The sequence below is a fragment of the Nuphar pumila genome, chromosome 9 (assembly GCF_984573655.1).
Source record: "Nuphar pumila chromosome 9, dmNupPumi1.hap1.1, whole genome shotgun sequence".
Lineage (NCBI taxonomy): Eukaryota > Viridiplantae > Streptophyta > Magnoliopsida > Nymphaeales > Nymphaeaceae > Nuphar > Nuphar pumila.
Window position 1 is genome coordinate 78642224 of NC_143257.1, and position 19076 is coordinate 78661299.

At 38.3% G+C, this 19076-nt stretch overlaps 1 protein-coding gene across 1 annotated transcript in view; it reads right to left on the reverse strand.

The window, feature by feature from the left end:
• GRV2 (DNAJ heat shock N-terminal domain-containing protein) overlaps window positions 1-19076 on the reverse strand; it is a 247129-nt gene that overhangs the window by 206443 nt on the left and 21610 nt on the right. Inside the window, exons 4-6 of the mRNA XM_090017668.1 lie at window positions 16701-16931; window positions 16415-16502; window positions 15466-15674 (exon numbers count right to left, since the gene is read on the reverse strand). Coding sequence (XP_089873794.1) covers window positions 15466-15674; window positions 16415-16502; window positions 16701-16931 — 528 coding nt within the window. The remainder of the gene's footprint in view (window positions 1-15465; window positions 15675-16414; window positions 16503-16700; window positions 16932-19076) is intronic.

A 19076-nucleotide genomic window follows, 5' to 3' on the forward strand; every position in this document is an offset into this window, starting at 1 on the left:
TGGGTTGACACATGTCAATGGGGATAACATACCAACATGCTATGTAAAATTGAGTTAAACTGGACACACAACAGAAGGAGAAGGGATGTTCCAAGCACTGAACATCCTAAACAACATGTCTGCCTACCACAATAAATTCCTGTTTTGAAATGGGATTTGCATTTGCTGATCTTCCCAGAATCATGTCTGTTGCTATATTTTATATTAGAAGCTTTGGAAATGAACCTATGGCATGGAAAATCTGAGTCATCCTGTCCCCACAAAGGAGGATGCGGGGTTTCACTTTACTTTTGCTTATAATGTTGCAAACTTAAATAATTGACTTTAATAAAAATACAAGAAATAAGAACAATGTGAATTATGTTCTGGGATCTTCCGTCTGGAGAATGGAGATCTTAGAGATCCGGTCTTGGAGAGACTTTGAGGATACAAAAACTTCGTGTGCTTAATTTTGGTCCTCTGAACCCGATATTGAGGTTCATTCTTCTGGTCACGGTTTTAGGGAGAGTTCGTCATTTTACCTAGAAGTGGTGTGTTTGTCACAGCTGTGATTGTGTATGGTACCAAGGAAGTGGAACTTGTGGGTGTGGGGTGTCCCTTGTGTCCCCGACATTAGATGTGGAGGTCTAATGCTCCGAAGGTGATTCGGTCAAGGGCTAAGTTGGAACTCAGTAATAAGATACATATTGTGTGTTAAGCTAGCCTAGGAACCTAACTTTACCTCGGGGATCTTACCCGTTAAGTGTATCCGCGGGCGATGGTAATTAAAAAGAAAAACTTAAATTGTATGCATTTAATAGAGCATGCATATGAAAAAAGAACCTTAAATGAAAGACAAATTGATGTTCATACATTACAAATAAATCATGCATAACCTTACTATGCATTAGGACATGCATAATTTACTTTTATCTTAAATGTTATATGTTGTTGGATGGGTGATGGTTAATCTTTAATGCATATGGAATACCTTGCTTACTCAAATTGAATACCTGTTGTTGATTAAGGTTTTTGCATACTTAATAGATGTTGCATGAATGCTTAAATTGGATTGAGTAATGGTCATAATTGCTTTCCTCAAAGAAAATTTCACAAAATTGTACATGTGTTCTTTATGCTTACTTATTTCGTTAGAAGGATCTGTACGCAGAATTTTTCGGATTTTTGGCCCTCTCTTTTTATGGTTTTTCGCATAAGCAGGAAATCAGTGAAGCGGCTGGTGTCTGAGAAAGTGACGGGTATCACGCACTTGCTAGATACATCACAGATGGACATCATGGCTCTACTTTTGTTTGCTTTTCGGTCCATTTAATTGATATTGCAGTCTGAATAATTCATTTATGCAAGTGTCTCTAGACATATTTATCAGTATTTCAATAAGTGAATAAATGTTTGGTTTTGTATGGATGATAAGTGTAAGCTCTATTGTGGTGTGTGGTTATCCAGCGGAGAGTGGAACTGTAAAGGCCCCGGATCTCTGGGAATAATTTCACATCTTGTTTAAAAAAAAAGAAAAAAAATCTGCATTTTCAAGGAGCATGAGTTGGGGTCGTTACAATAACACACCTTTTGCACAAGGAGCACGGAAACCGAGGCAAACTTTCTCCAAGATCTAATAATCCCGCGGCTTTGATACCATGTAAGAAAGTGGTGGTGTTCCACCAAAGCACTTGAACCAAGCAAACAAGTGTCTAGAAAGACACCTCACACAAGAGCCGTAAAAGGGTAAAAATGGAAAACACAAAAACAAGGATTTTTATTAAAATGTGAAATGCTTAAAAAGGATTTTCTACAAGTGAAATACAATGGGGTATGCACCCCTATTTATACTAGAGAGGAGAGGAGAGCTCATAAGGAGCTCTCCCTCTAGCCGTTGGAGCTTCCAACGGCTAGATTTCTAGCTGTTGGACTAGCTCCAACAGCTAGAGTTTGGTCAAGTTCCAACCGAAACTTGACCAAAACCTTAACTATCTAGTTATATTTGAACTAGATAGTTAAAATACAAAAAATAAATAAGAAAAAAATAAAAAATATTTTTACATCTTAACAATTACACCTTCCCAACTTGGAGGTCGTTACTGAACCGCAGCCACTGTGCGCACTTGGGAGAAGGCACATACAAGTTGACTGATGACTCGTGACGAAGGTACTGATCTAATGGACCAGGAACGAAGTGGCCGAGGCAACCTGGGAAGTTGACGACGAGTTGTTGTAGTGTTACCCAAACTTCACGCCTTGAAGACAAGGCGATTTTTCAGGGGTGAGGGATTGTTACGGATCGACCTGGATCTCGTTCTTTTTGTTTGGATCAATCAGATCCATTTCTTCTCATTTGGACCCATGCATATCTAGGTTGGGTTTTGGACTTGTTTGATTTGGTTTGGTTTGTTTAAGATCAGATCCATCTTGAACCGATGAGTATTTGGTTTGGATATATTAGTACTGGATCGGATCCACACGGGATGTGATTTGCTCCCAGATTATATATTGGGGACTTGGCCACAAAATGGAGCATCTTTGTTGTAGATCATCTTCTCCTTTTCGGCATCTTTTTTGTTTTTCGAGGGTACAAACATCGGGATTGAGGATCTCCCTTTGGTTGAACCTACCGCCTCTGATCGTCGAGAATGTTCAACTCCCTTCGTGAAAAGAAGTGTTTTCCCTTGTTACGGGTCATGGATCTGGAGATCCAGACCCGTGACATTAACTTCTCATTAATGGCATTGTGTAATTTACTTTATTGTAATGAGGGTACATTAGTACCCTAATCTTTGTAATAGCATGTTAATATAAATGGGTCTACACTGCAGCCGACCCTAAGATAATAGGGTATCGGTTTTTCTCCAGCTTCTCTCTCTCTTTCTCTCTCTCTCTCTCTATTTCTCCACTCTCACGCATGGAACGACTTGAATATTGAAAAACTAACATGGTATCAGAGCCACGCTTCAGCTGAAACTAGAATTGATCTCAAAGGTACGTCTGAAAGATCTATCTCTTCTCGATCTTCTATTCTAAGTCAAGAAAAACTTTTTCTGTCTCCCCAATCTCGTCTGTTTTTTTTCTTTTTCCATGTTTACGTCTGACCCAGTATCTTCTTTTCTTCTCGATATTATTCAGATCTGATCGAGAATCAGATCTATCTATTTTTTTGTCCCTTGAACTCGATCAGATCTGACGTTAATCAGATCTGATCAAACTATCTTCCCTACCTAATCTGAGTTAACTCAGAGAGGACTGAGTGACTCAGCCCAGATTTTCGACCCCAAACCCTTGTTAAATATACCTTTTTCTTTCATTCTTCATTCTTCATTCTATCATCAAGATACCTTGTTTATCGTTTTGACCACAGCGTGATCTAATCACGCAATCGGGGCCCTATTTTTTATCCAGCTGCACCCTTGATCAGATATGATCAAGCCGATCCAGCTACACCCATTTCTACCATTTCATCTCCTTTAGCTTGAAAGCATTGCGTCAATACCGAGTGGGAATTCATATTCACAATTTTTTTTTTTTCATATCCAATATTCAATTTCTTATACAAATCAGAAATCTGATAGATATTCAATCTCTGTTTCAAATGAGAAATCTGATAGCCAATGATCTTAATTAGTTTCTGCAAAAAAAAAAAAGTTACAGAAACAGATTGTGCTGAACACACTCTTAATACTGTGAAACATGGATTCACTTTCTAGCCAGTCGGTTCTTTCTTCAAGTTTCCTCAGTCAACTCGTGTCTGAAAAATTAAACAATGGTAACTTCTTGACTTGGAAGAAGCAAATCATACCTTTCATTAGAAGTCAGGATCTTTTTGGACATCTGGATGGATCTATTTCAGTTCCTCTTGAGTTCATATCACGAGAAGAAAAGGGACAGCAAAGTGGAATCTACTACAGTATATGTTAGAAATCCTGAATTTGTAGCTTGGATGAAAAGAGACTAAGCGCTAGTTTATATTACATCTACACTGTCACAAGAGGTACTTGTAGCCATTCCAGATGACTGCACTGCCATGCAACTTTGGAACAGACATACTCACAGGTTTTTCAGGCCAGGCTTATGTTTCTTAAAAGAGAATTTCAAATGTTAAGAAAGGATTCCATGACCATCATGGAATACTTGAACAAAATGAAGGTTATCACAGATCAGCTAGCAGTTGTTGGAAGTACAGTAACTGATAAAGATTTGTTACAGCAAACCCTCAGTGGATTGGGACACGACTATCATATGATTGTTACTTCCCTGTTATGTTTACCTGAGCTACTCAACTTTGAAGATCTGCGTGCAAAATTGTTACAATATGAGATGAACCTAAAGGGATTTTCTGAAGAACCATCTATGCATACTGGGGCACAAGAAGTTCTTGCTACAGGGGTTACTTATGCACGAGGACGAGGAGGCTATGATATCAAGGGAAAAGGAGCACAAGGGAGAAGTGGTCAAGGATGTCGTGGATTATTGCCTACACCCAACACATATACCAATCCACAAAGACAGAGGCCAATTCCTACCTCCTTTCTGTGTAATAAAAAGGGGCATATCAAAGCTAATTGTTGGTTCAATCCCCTAAATAAAGGAAAATCAACACAAACAGAAGCAAAAAGAGGCACAGACAGTACAAGGACCAACGGAGAAATAAAGGAGTTATTGTTGTCAGCTTTAGCATAATTGAATCTGAAACAAAATGAGCAAGGTACTTGGTATGTGGACTCTGGTGCAGCGACTCACGTTACTGGTGATGCAGGTAAGCTCCTAAAACTTGTTCCTTACATTGGTAGAAGTAGTATAGTTATTGGAGATGGATCACACCACTCTGTCTCTCATATTGGAAACTCCATTATACCCTTGCCCGAATCTTCCATCAACTTTTCAAAAGTTCTTTATGCTCCTAATATCAAGAAAAACATTGTTTAAGTTTCTAAACTTGTTGATGATATCAAAGCCTCAGTTGAATTTACTTCCTCTTTTGTTCTTGTCAAGGATCTCTGCACGAAGGAGACGTTCACTATAGGAAAACGGCAAGGCAATATGTATGTCTTTCAAGAAGATCCTTAAGTACATATTCGCTCTGCAGACCCTAACTTTAAGCTCCAATCATCGTTGCCTTCTAAAAATCCTGCTTGTGTTTTCAATGTCTCTGAAATCAATAAGTCAAATCTTTGGCATGGTCGTCTAGGTCACTGCAGTAGTAGTTTCATTGAAAAGCTTGTTTCAAATAACCTCATTCCCAAGTCAAGCTTAAGAATAAATGTCAATGACAACAAATGTTCTAGTTGTCTCTTATGTAAGAGTCATGTCTTACCATTTTATTCTATCAATAAAAGAGCTTCAAGACCTTTTGAGACTATCTGTTCTGATGTTTGGGGGCCTGCTCCAGTTGCTTCCATATCTGGAACTAGATATTATTTTTTATTTGTTGACAGTTATTCTTGGATATTTTTCATGAAACACAAATCTGAGACTTTCAAGTTGTTCTGAAACTTTCATTCCTTTGTCAAAAACCAATTTTCTGAAAACATCCTAAGTTTTCAATGTGACGGAGGAGGTGAATTCTCTTCCATTGACTTTACTAACTTTCTTCAAAGTAACGGGATAAGGAAAAAGGTGTCTTGCCCACACACACCTCAGCAGAATGGGATTGTTGAAAGGAAGCATCGCCATATTGTTGAGAGTGCGATGAGCATGATGCATGACAGTAGTCTTCCGATCACTTTATGGACAAAGGTTTTTCATTCTGCAGTTCAGGTGATAAATCGATTGCCCATGACTATTTTGGAAAACAAGTCTCCTTGTCTCTTTTTGGTGTACATCCCAACTACTATGATTTGCAAGTGTTTGGTTGTTTATGTTATGTTCATGTTGACAGTTCAATGAGACATAAGTTTCAGAACAAGGCCCTAAAGTGCAGGTTTGTGGGTTATGCTGATGACTATAAAGGGTACAGGTGCTATGATCCGGTGAGCAAGCGCATCAAAATATCAAGAAATGTCATCTTCGATGAATTGAATTTTGATAGTCGATATACTAGTTCTTCAGAATCAAAACCTAAAGTTGAGGCTTATTATCCTTGGTTGAATTATGAACTTCTCTCAAGAGCTAGTGATGTTTGCTCAAATTGCACTCAAAAGGATAAGAAACCTGTGTCTACTAATTAAATGATTGCCCATGGAAATACAGACCCAACTTTGAATCCTGAAAGGTATAAAGACCTTGTCTACACTCGACGAGAAAGAGAGTCGCCCACCATAGTTAATTCAGACATGGACACATCATCTACATCCAACATCGTTGATACTAGAAGATCCACACGTTCTCGCCATCCAATTGAAACTTATGTCTCATTAGATTTTCAACTCTTTCTAACAGCCTTGATTAAAGAAGATGAACCCACAATGTTCTCTCAAGCATCAAATTCCAGAAGATGGATTGAAGCAATGAATGAGGAGATGGAAGCTCTACATGAATGTGGTACGTGGGATGTCGTATCAAGACCACCTGACAGAAACGTTGTTGGTTCAAAATGGGTGTACAAAATAAAGTATAAACCAGATGGGACTATAGAGTGATACAAGGCGAGACTTGTAGCCAAAGGTTTTACACAGGAGCAAGGACAGGATTATGATGAAACCTCAGTCCAGTGGTGAGGATGGGGATAATCAGAGTCATACTTTCTTTAGTTATTGAACATCAATGGACTATTAGCCAACTTGATGTGAAGAATGATTTTCTTCATGTAGATTTGAGAGAAGAAGTATACATGGAACAATCCACTGGTTACGCAGAAGACAATCCTACAAAATATGTTTGCAGACTAAAAAGGGCGATATATGGATTGAAGCAGGCATCTCGATCTTGGTTCGACAGCTTTTCTCTTGAAATACAAAAATATGGTTTTAAGAAATCTCTTCTTGACCACTCCTTATTTATATTTAAGAACCAAGACACCATTACTCTGTTGTTGATATATGTAGATGATATCATCATCACTGGCAATTCCGATGAGCACATTGAAGAAGTCAAACATCTCTTGAATCAGAGGTTCAAAATGAAGGACCTTGGCAAACTACGATACTTTCTTGGAGTTGAAGTCGACAGTACTTCTGAAGAGATGACTCTCACTCAACATAAGTATATCATTGATGTTCTCAATACAGCGGGTATGAAAGACTACAAGCCCTTGAGCACTCCTAGCGTTCTTCATCAAAAGCTTAGCTCTCAAGATGGAGATCCATTTGATAATCCCACATAGTACCGTAGCATAGTGGGTATGTTGCAATACCTCACCTTTACTCGCCCTGATATAGTCTACTCAGTGAATCAAGATTCTAAGTTTATGCATGCCCCATGTGAAGGGCATATGGAAGCAGTTAAACGGATACTTCGATATCTGAAGGGAGTGGTTGGGGATAGCCTCATATATAAGCGAAAGACAAATGGGCAAAATGCACATGAGATCACTGTTTATTCAGATGCGGACTGGGCAGGAGACCCAGATGAACGCAGATCAGTATCCGGCTATTGTGTGTTTGTTAGGATGAATTTGGTTTCTTGGAGTAGTAAGAAACAAAAGGTTGTTGCCAGATCCAGTACAGAGGCTGAATACAGGTCAATGGCAGCCGCCACTGCTGAGGCTACTTGGATTAGACACTTACTGACAGAAGTAGGAGAATCGATCTTATCAGTTTTTTTATTTCTGATACAGCGTCTACAGGTAACAGGGCGAGAGAGAGGAGGAGAGAGAGAGGGAGAGAGAGAGAGAGAGAGAAACCAATGGTTGGGGCGGCTCACACTACTCGACCTCCAAGCCCTAACCATTTAATATATACAGCAAATGTACAACTATCCTTGTAATATCAGAGATATTACAAGGATGCCATTAATGATAGTAAAACAGCATGTGCTTCATTAACATACCATGCGTATGGATCTGGATCGAGATCCATACGCAAGCTATATTTTAACACCCTCCCTCAAGTTGTACGTGATTTTGAATCATGTACAACTTGCTCTTCAATAGCCAAAATTGACGTCCTGTTAACCCCTTGGTAAATAAGTCTGCCACTTGATCTTCTGTTCGAACATGACGTAGTTCTATCTCCTTCATCTCGACTTTCTGTCGTATGAAATGTTGGTCAATCTCAATGTGCTTCGTTCTGCTATGCTGGATAGGATTACATGCAATGTTTATTGCGCTTTGATTATCACATAGAAGAAAAGATCGAATAATTGTCTCCCCAAGATCACTCAATAAGTGTCTAATCCATGTGACTTCTGTCGTGCCTGTAGCCATCGATCTGTATTCAGCCTCTGTACTCGATTGTGTCACTGCCTTTTGTTTTCTGCTGCTCCAGGACACTAAATTGTGTCCAATATATACACAATATCCAGAGACAGATCGTCTCTCATCTGGATCCCCTGCCCAATCTGCGTCTGTGTAAGTGATGAGTTCATGTCTTCTATGCAAATTATCGTTCTTGCGATAAACAAGTCCGTCTCCTATAGTTCCTTTTAAATAACGTAGAATGCGCTTCACAGCTTCCATATGACCCTCCGTTGGAGCATGCATAAACTGGGATACCTGATTGACAGCATAAACTATATCAGGTCTGGTAATGGTCAAGTACTGTAACATTCCCACGAGACTTCTATACATTGTAGGGTTGACACAAAGATGACCATCTTCAGAGCTCAGCCTTTGATGTAATACACTAGGAGTACTGACTGGTTTGCAATTCGTCATCACGGCTCTTTCCAGAAGGTCAAAAGTGTATTTTTGTTGCATGAGTGTCAATGTGTCTTGTTGTCTGTCAACTTCCACACCAAGAAAGTACCTTAACTCCCCTAAATCTTTCATTTTGAAAGTTTTCATTAAAAATTGCCTCACATCTTGCACATGATTATCTGAACTCCCAGAGATCACAATGTCATCAACATATATAAGAAGAAGTATAACAATGTCTGCCTTTTGGCAAATAAAGAGTGAGTGATCCAGAGAGCATCTTCTAAAACCATAACTTTGAATTTGCATAGAGAAACTTTCAAACCAGGAACGGGACGCTTGTTTCAACCCATACAGAGATTTCCTTAGTTTGCACACCCAGGCAGTAGGATCCTTCTCGGCATAACCAGGAGGTTGCTCCATATACACTTCTTCCTTTAAAGTTCCATGCAAAAATGCATTTTTAACATCCATCTGGCTAAGGCTCCAACCTCGATCGACTGCTAGGGATATAATGACACGAATAGTACCCATTTTGACTACCGGACTAAAAGTTTCATCGTAGTCTTCACCATATTGTTGTGTGAATCCTCGAGCAACAAGTCGTGCCTTATATCGGTCAATGCTTCCTTCAGGCTTATACTTTGTTTTATAAACCCATTTTGAGCCAACTACATTCTTTCTTTCTGGCCGAGGGACTATTTCCCAAGTCTGGCATTCATGAAGGGTTTCCATTTCTTCATTCATAGCTTCAGTCCAATGACGGGATTGAAGAGCTTGATTAAAACAAGTGGGTTCAGCCTGTTTTGTGAGTTGAGACATAAACAACTAGAAATCAAGGGAGAAGGTCTCATAACTCACCCATCGTTGAATAGGATGCTTAATGTGTGACGGCCTTTGAGCCGGATCATTGGCGATGCTTTCGACATTCCTCGTCTCTGTATTTTTGTCCCGTCTAGTGTATATCTGCCCAGAGAAGCGTTCTACTGGGGGTGGCTCAACTGGAGATGATTCAATATGTATTTGTGAGTCATTCAACTCCCTACTCAAGCCGAAGGAAGGACAAATAGTCTGACATGTTTCTCCTGTATTAGCAAAAAGATTTACGCTCATCCATGGATCATATACTTCTGATTCTCGAGATGGCAACGCTGCAGAGTCATTGACCTGAAAATTCCGTTCGTCAAAAAAAACATTTATGGAGGTCCTAATACGTTTTGTAGTAGGATCATAGCATCGATAACCTTTGTATTCATCTGCATACCCAACAAATCTGCACTTGACAGCCTTGTCCTGAAACTTATTTCGCAGAGATGAATCAATATGTACATAACATACACAACCAAAAATACGCAGCTCATCGTAAGAGGGATGTTGCCCGAATAAAGTATAATAGGGAGATTTCCGATCCAAAAGTGCCATAGGAAGACGATTTATGATATAAACAGATGTGTGAAAAACTTTTGTCCAGAGACTAACGGGCACATTGCTATCATGTAACATGCTCATCGCGCTCTCAACAATATCTTGTGTTTCCTCTCTGCAACCCCATTTTGTTGAGGAGTATGAGGGCAAGAAACCTGTCGACTTATTCCTTTATCCCGAAAAAAGGCAATAAACTCGTTCGATGAATACTCTCCTCCACCATCACATTGTAAATGCACAATATCACAAGCAAACTTTGTTTTGACCATCGAATGGAATTCTCGAAATATTTGAAAAACTTCATGCTTGTGTTTTAATAAATATATCCAAGTATAACGGGAATAGGAATCAATAAGGATAACATAGTAACGACTGCCCGAAAGAGAAGGAATAGGTGCGGGTCCCCAAACATCAGAACAAATAATCTCAAATGGCTTTGAAGCTCTTTTATTTATAATATGAAAAGGAAGAACATGACTCTTGCAGAGTTCGCATGAGGAACATTTATTATTATTATCAGAAAATGAACATAAACTAGACTCTGGAAGGAGACCATCAGATACAAGGTTTTCAACGAAACCTCGATTACAATGTCCCAAACGACTATGCCAAATATCTGGCTTATTACAATGAGATGAATTAAATACTGCCAATGAAGGAAAAAGCAAAGACTCTGAAGGCGAAGACACTGAAGAATGCTTGGACGACTTCAAATGGAGGTCTGGGACTGAAGACGAAGATACTGAAGGGATCTTCTTGAAGACGTACATGTTTCCTTGTCGCTCCCCCTTAGCGAACGTCTCCTTCGTTCGTAGATCCTTAACATAAACAGAAGAGGGAGTAAATTCGATGGAAGAATTCATATCGTCAACAAGTTTAGCTACAGAGACAATGTTCTTTTTAATATTAGGAGCAAGAAGGACATTGGACAAGTGAAGTGAGGACGTTGACATAGGGATATTTGCATTGCCAGTATGACTAATGGAGTGATAAGTTCCATCTCCCGTAACTATACTACCCTTTTTCAAAATAAGGCAATAAGTGAGATAACTTACCCGCATTACCTGTAACATGTGTGGCGGCACCTGAATCAACATATCATTCGCCTTGTTCATTTTGCTTGATCGTCATCTGTGACAATGCTGATAACAAAAGTTGTTGCACATCTGTGGATGGCCCTTTTGTGTCCACAGCAGTAACGGATTTATTTTCAATTTTGTTTAATTTTCCTCTATTCTGTGGATTGAACCAGCAATCAGCTTTCACATGTCCTCTTTTGTTACATAAGAAACAAGTGGGCACTCTCCTCTGATTCCCTGTGTTAAAACCCCCTGAAATATTGGGTGTAGGCAAGATACCACGTCCTCCCTGCCCAAAACGTCCGCGGCCTCTGCCTCCTTGATGCCCTCCATTCCATCGTCCAAAACCTACAAAAGTGTCCATGGCCAAAACTGAATGAGGTCGAGCTGATTCATTTCCTTCTGCCCTTTGCTTCATAATCATATCATGCTGGAGAAATTTCGCTTGGAGGTCGTCAAAAGTGGGCAAGTGAGGAAGGCATGATAAAGCTGTGGTAAACATGTCAAAATCAAGACCCAATCCATTGAGGAGTTGTTGAACTTTATCTTTATCTGCAATAGCACTTCCAACAACAGCCAATTGATCAGTAATACTCTTCAAGCGGCCTATGTATTCCATGACTGTCATGGATCCTTTCTTCAAACTTTGAAATTCATTTTTTAAGAACATAACTCGGGATTCTGATATCTGAGAGTAAGTCTGTGACAGCTTACTCCACAGATCCGCCGCAGTGCAATCATCTGAAATAGTAACCAACACTTCTTGAGAGAGTGTTGACGTAATATAAGCAACTAAAGACTGATCTCGCTTCCTCCAAACTGTATACTCTGGATTCTTAATGGAAATGGTAATTGTGTCACCTTTCTCATCCTTGGTTTCCTGCAAAATAAGTCGTGGAGGTATAGGAACTAAACCATCCAAATGTTCATCGAGATCCTGACTCCGTATAAAAGGAAGGATTTTCCTTTTCTACGTCAAAAAATTAGAATGAGTAAGTTTTTCTGTAACAAGCTGGCTCAAAAAATTGGCAGAGGGACCGGATGATGAAGACGAAGAGTAATCCATATCAGTAGAATAATGAATAAGCAAACAAGATGAATGAAAAGAAATATACAGATTTGGGATCACTTAATCAGTAAAAACTGTAACAAGGCAGATACTTGTACGACCAAAAAATGTTGCAGAAAGAACACTAAAACAGCAACTAAGAAAAGAAAGGAAACTTGTGGAATCAAAACTGGTTTGAAATAAAAAGGGAACACAGATGATAGAGAAACATAAAAGAGAAAACTTAGGATGAACACAGTCGATGAGTACGCTGAAGGAGGAACACGCTGAAAGGAGGATACGCTGTGAAGATACGATGTTTCAGAAGGTGGAAATCTGTTGTTTTATATCAAGTACGCTGAAAGTACCAACTTTTAGAAGGAGGAACTGGTACGCTGAAAATACCAACTTTGAGAAGGGGAAAATCTGTTGTTTCAGAACTTCTTCACGAACAGGGAGTTCTGCTGTTCACGTTGACCCCATCTCGATGAATACGCTAAAGAAGGAGGATACGCTGTTTCAGAAAAGGGAGATCTGCTGCCACTTTAACACAGGGAGTTCTGTTGTTCACGAAGGAGGATACGCTATTTCAGAAAAGGGAGAACTGCTGTGAAGATATACTGAAGGAGGATACGTTGTCGATGAACACGGGAGATTTGTTCACGCTTCAAGATACACTGAAGGAGGAGGCTCTGATACCATATCAATTTTTTTATTTCTGATACAGCGTCTACAGGTAACAGGGCGAGAGAGAGGGAGAGAGAGAGAGAGAGAAAGAGAAAGAGAAACCAATGGTTGGGGCGGCTCACACTACTCGACCTCCAAGCCCTAACCATTTAATATATACAGCAAATGTACAACTATCCTTGTAATATCAGAGATATTACAAGGATACCATTAATGATAGTAAAACAGCATGTGCTTCATTAACATACCATGCGTATGGATCTGGATCCAGATCCATACGCAAGCTATATTTTAACAGATCTCTCGATCACTTCTTTTGTGTGACAACTGAGTGTCATTAGTATGTCCTTTAATCCAATCCATCACAGTCGTGCCAAACATATTGAAATAGACCAGCATTTTGTGAGACAAAAAGTAGAAGAGAAAGAGATTGAGCCTGAATTTGTACGAACTACAAATCAAGTGGCGGATGTATTTACAAAAGGATTGACAAAAGACAGATTTTGGATGTTAAAAGGCAAGTTGTTCATGGTTCAAGATCATGCACAACTTGAGGGAGGGTAAAAAGAAGTGTTTTCCCTTGTTACGGGTCATGGATCTGGAGATCCAGACCCGTGACATTAACTTCTCATTAATGGCATTGTGTAATTTACTTTATTGTAATGAGGGTACTTTAGTACCCTAATCTTTGTAATAGCATGTTAATATAAATGGGTTTACACAGCATCCGACCCTAAGATAATAGGGTATCGGTTTTTCTCTAGCTTCTCTCTCCCTTTCTCTTTCTCTCTGTTTCTCCACTCTCACGCGTGGAACGACCTGAATATTGAAAAACTAACACTTCGATCGTGGCATCCGTGATTTCTCGAGCTTCATGAACGCATCAACTAGGACCTAAGCCCTTCACAATTTTTGCTATATTCGATAGGGCACCGATCCCAAGATCAAAGCCCTATTAATATATATATAATATATATAGTGGTTCTAAGCCACGATACCATGTTGTGATACACACTATTGTACATGTGGATTGACCCATCAAAATTAAAGCTTTTTACTCGATTCTTTTCCTCCAGCTATGAACAATGTTTTAAGCACACAAGCACCATTAAAGTAGCTTCCAAAGAACCAAACGAAGGTCAACTCCTAAATCTTGAGTTTTCAGAGATATGAAGAGAGTGGGTTTCTTGCCTTTTTTCTCTTTTTATTGTTACACTAATGGTTCTTGATTTAATGTATATGAGATCAATATCCCTTCATGTTTATTGGGTGCAGCGTGGATTTTATTTTGAACCCACAACCATTTAGCCGTTTATTGGAGCTTATTCCCTACTAAAATGATGTTAGGCAATGTTTTTTGGCTGAAATCATGGATGAGCTGTTAATCGAACAGTTGCTTCCCTAGTTTGATCCACTATGCAAGTTCAACTAGCCAACCAGGATCATGTATGAGATGCCAAGGAACCTGTGACGAAATAGAGAGGCCATCATATGTGTAGATGGGGGGGACGGTCATTTAAATCCATTTGTATGATTAAACGCACTAAGAATAGGAATTAGCATTGAACAATAAATTAGAGTTTCTGCACCATTCCACCCTTCGCAGTTTAATTTTTCATCCATTGAAGTTGGAGTGATCTAACGTAAGTGCCAAGTTAGGTCATCAAATACTCTAGCGCCATAGATTAGCTAAATATCAGATAAATACCCATTTCTACAATGTAAAAGTACTCCTAAATTTTCTAGGCAAACTACAAGCGGTTTTTATAGCTAAACAGTGGACCAGATGCTGCCTCTTCATAATATATACTTCTCTCTGGACACTTTCAATTTTTGTGCCATGACAAAACATCATTATTTATTAAGAAGGAATAGATACTAAGCCTATTCACTCCAACCAATAACTATGAAACTGATACCGCTGACCATCTTGCAAAAACGGACACCAGAACATTCAGAGCTATAAACAAAACAACCTTTGTAAAGAACAAAGTTTGCATCTCAACTCAATTAACGTAAGAGGAACACATTTCCAAGAAAACATGAGGATCCAGCTAAAAGTCAAGTCCATAGTCACCAGTATCGTTCTCAGAAATCTCTCGCCAAGGGTTTTCTATGATTTTTTTCTCAAAAGTTGGATTTTCTTGGGAAAATCTGGGAATTCTAAATATTTTAAAAAATGTAAAATATAATGAAAGAAATAAGAAATAAAGGTGTCAACTAACTCTCTGGCTAAATTATAAAGAAACAAGTAGAAAATTTCTTAAAAGAAAAAAGAAAAAGAAGAGAACACAGACTTCAAAAAATTAAAAGAAAATTCAAAAATCCAGTGAAAATATCATAATAATATAACAATATATTATTGGCTTACTTAAAAATACGCAATAATATCACTATGCTTTCAAAATATAGATAAAACATTATGATGCAAACAAACAGAAGATTTCTTAAAACAGATTTTTATAAGGAGCAATAGGATAAAAATCAAAATTCTGACAAGAACTCACCTCATAGTTCTCTGGCCGCCTTTCTACAAGTGAAGCCTTAGTAAGAATAAGTTGCCTTGACACAGCATTACCGTGTGCCCCAAGCCCTCCCTTAGGCCCAATTCCCAGACTTAGCCCTGCAATATTTAATGTTCCACGTGCAGCAGAGCGCAACCTCGTCACAGACCAACCTCCCCATGGAGTCTCCTCAGCGCCAACTGCTTCTTTAGCTGCACATTTCAACATGATAGATATCATGTTCATCAGAAGATAGGAAAGACTGAAACCAATATAGAAAAATTAACTAGCACATGTTCTCCAATTGCAAGGTTAGAAGTAATAAAAGATATTACAAGATTATTGAAAGGATGTAGCACAAAAGTGTTGAAACATGTTCATCAATATAATGGAACACCAGCCAAAAAGGAACTGTCGGAAGATTACAAATATGCAATTATTGCAATTGTGGTTAGGCAAATTCTGTTCACTTATGAGCATGTACCCAAAGGAAAACTTGCCAAAATGAATTCTCAAACCAAAGTAACCACGATTGCAATGCTTTAACAAATTTAAATTCCTAAATTCTGAACATAAATCACACTGAATTTTTAAAAAACTGAACTGTGTTAATCACGGTATGTTTTAAGGAATAGACTCATACTCACAGTAATTATTCTATCAGAGAGATTAGGAGATGATCTGTAACGTGACACTAAACCAATTTATCCAGTCTGACAAATATATGGAAATACAGATAAGCAGCCCTACTTTGCAGGGGAAAATCGCGAAGTATATTCAGCATACTTCTATAGGCTGATAAGGAATAATTGAGGATGATGATTTAAGCCATATATAATCTACGCATAAAAAAGGCCAACCAAATGATGTAGTCCCTACAAGATGGTGACTAGAATATGACTTGAAACCCAAAAAAACAATATAATGTTTAGGACTAAACTGAAAAACATACCCCTTCGTCTAAGGAACTCTGCAGTAGTCAACGTCTGAGAACTTTCCACAACCAACGTCAGCCCAACCATTGATTTTGCAGTCTTTGTCTGTATCACAGAAGTGAGAGAACATCACCCACAAGAGAAAAGCAGAATAGATCCGCTAAAACAAATCTCCAGTCTAGCAAAGTGGAGACATAAAAATAAGGTCTGACTAAATGTCCACTGAAAATGCATAGAATGCTGCTAGGCATCATTTAAATACTATAAGTTGGTGCGTAGGAAATGTCAAAAATATAAAGGTACCAAATTTGATATGATTGAAGTATTTGTGGTGACTGACGCTGCAGTGAAAGCTTTCCACTTTCTTCCATACAGGGGGCATAGAACAAAGCCCACTTCAGCATTTTTCTTTCCATAAGCATCAGATAAAAGTATAATGGCAGGTGTATCCATATCCCTGAAGTCCAGACCCCAACGCAAGTCTCCATTTTGTCCATCAATAAGTTCAACTCCTACAGCAGTAAGCTTCAGTTTCTGCAAAAATGGTCATTGTCATAGTGACCAAATTAAAAATAGTAATAACTGAGTAAAAAACATAACATAAATTATGCACAACAGACTAGCTAAGGGTACCTAAAACCAGCCATGAACAAGTGGCAAAGGATTAGATATTTATTCACTATCAAAAGCATAAGGCTTGACCAAAAACATAAAATTGATAAGATAAAAATCACTTTAGAAATGACCACATTCAATCTAAAAAACTACCATTATCCAATCAAATTACCAAGCAAATTATAGTATCTCCTTATGATTCCTCATAATCTAGTCGGATGTATATGAATTATAAACATTAGAAAAGAATCAGAGAATGTCACAGGAACATATGATTAACTTAGCATAGTTTTGTGTGTCTTTTCATGCCTGAGGGACTAAGCAAACTGATATTAAATGATGAACATAACAGAGCTTAACACTTTTGGCACAGGAAAAATGATAAGATCATCATTCTTGAATCACATAGTTAAACACTTATAGCAAAGTAAAAATGACAAAACCATCATTCTTGACATCACATTAAAAGCTGTAACAGGTATACTCCAATGCACTTTGGTGTCACGTCCTCATGTACAATATTCTTAATAGAAAATCCTACAAGAATGGTGTGTCCCATATCCTTGTGACATAGATTAAAAGAAGGGTACCAAAGACCTAAAGGATATCACGGAAACACTTGGAAACATAGGGGATACAAGTGCTAGAATGGGAGTTGAGAAAGGAATAGGAAAAAAATAAACTTTTCGCATGTAATGTGCAAACTTGGCCTTGTGTACCCTTGCCACAAACTAACACCAAATGCAACATAACACTAACTGGACACAGTCAACATCATACCCATCCGTTCATCCATTGCTTCTTGATGATCATGAGTCCTGATTTGGTTGTTGATTGCTGACTTTCTTCATCTAACTTGACACTGGAATGACCATATTCATACTTAATTTTCTCGAGTCTGTCAAGGCTCAACAACATTATGTAATTTTCAAACACGAATTTGATTCCTTCATGCAATACATTTTCTAATGAATACCAACTATCTTTTAAATATTTAGTAACTTAAGTGATTAAAAATATAAAACATACAAGTGATCGCATATATATATAAGACATTCAGATCATTGCATCATTTTCATATGCATTCATAATTCTTATAAACAATAAGTCAAATCACATTTGACCATTCCAACGTGAAACACACGCACGTACCTTATAAGTAATTTAGTTAGATATCATGATACATATCAATCATGATACATAGGTGTGATATTTACTCAATCATTTGCAATGAAACTATGTAGGCGTGATATATCATTCACCTAATAAGTCAAAACTAGTCATTTGTAGACGTGATGTGTCATTCACCTATACGCTTACATAAGCGTCACAATCACAATCTCATATCAGGATCTAAAATCAATAAGAATCTAATTATCATATCTAAGTTCAGTATATAATCATGCTATAATAGAAAAGTCAAATCTATACATTCATAACTGCCTATCTCAATCAACTCAGAAAATCATCACAATTCATCATAACATTTTATTTATTTCATAATAAAGATTTATAAAATCCACGTCCGAGCACCTGGTCTGAGAAATGTACAACCTCACAAGGAGCTACCGCCCTAGACGGATGGTCTGCCTGGTCTTGGACAATACACTTCCTCACAGGAATATACCGTCTTCGCGGGCTACCCGCTCTTGGACAATGCACTTCCTCATAGAGACTTACCGCTCTAGCCGGATTACTTGATCTGGTCATGCACACCCTCACAGAGAATCTTTTGGGAACAGTTCCTCAACGGGTACCATATTCAGTAAAAACTATTGTGATACATGCATCAATATAATTGACCACTCTCAGGGTCGATAGCCATTAACACGGGCATAAGCATGTATACAATCAAAGCATCACACCATACATCACTTCATATGGCATTAAAATTATAAAATCACACATTTAACCAATAAGGCTTCATGAACCAAAGTTCACTATTGAACTTAAACATTTATCGCATGCATTCATAATTTCATTGCATGTGGCATTTAAATCATATCATACATAAGCATATTATCCTACGCATCATATCATCGCCACAAAGAACATTGCATTTCG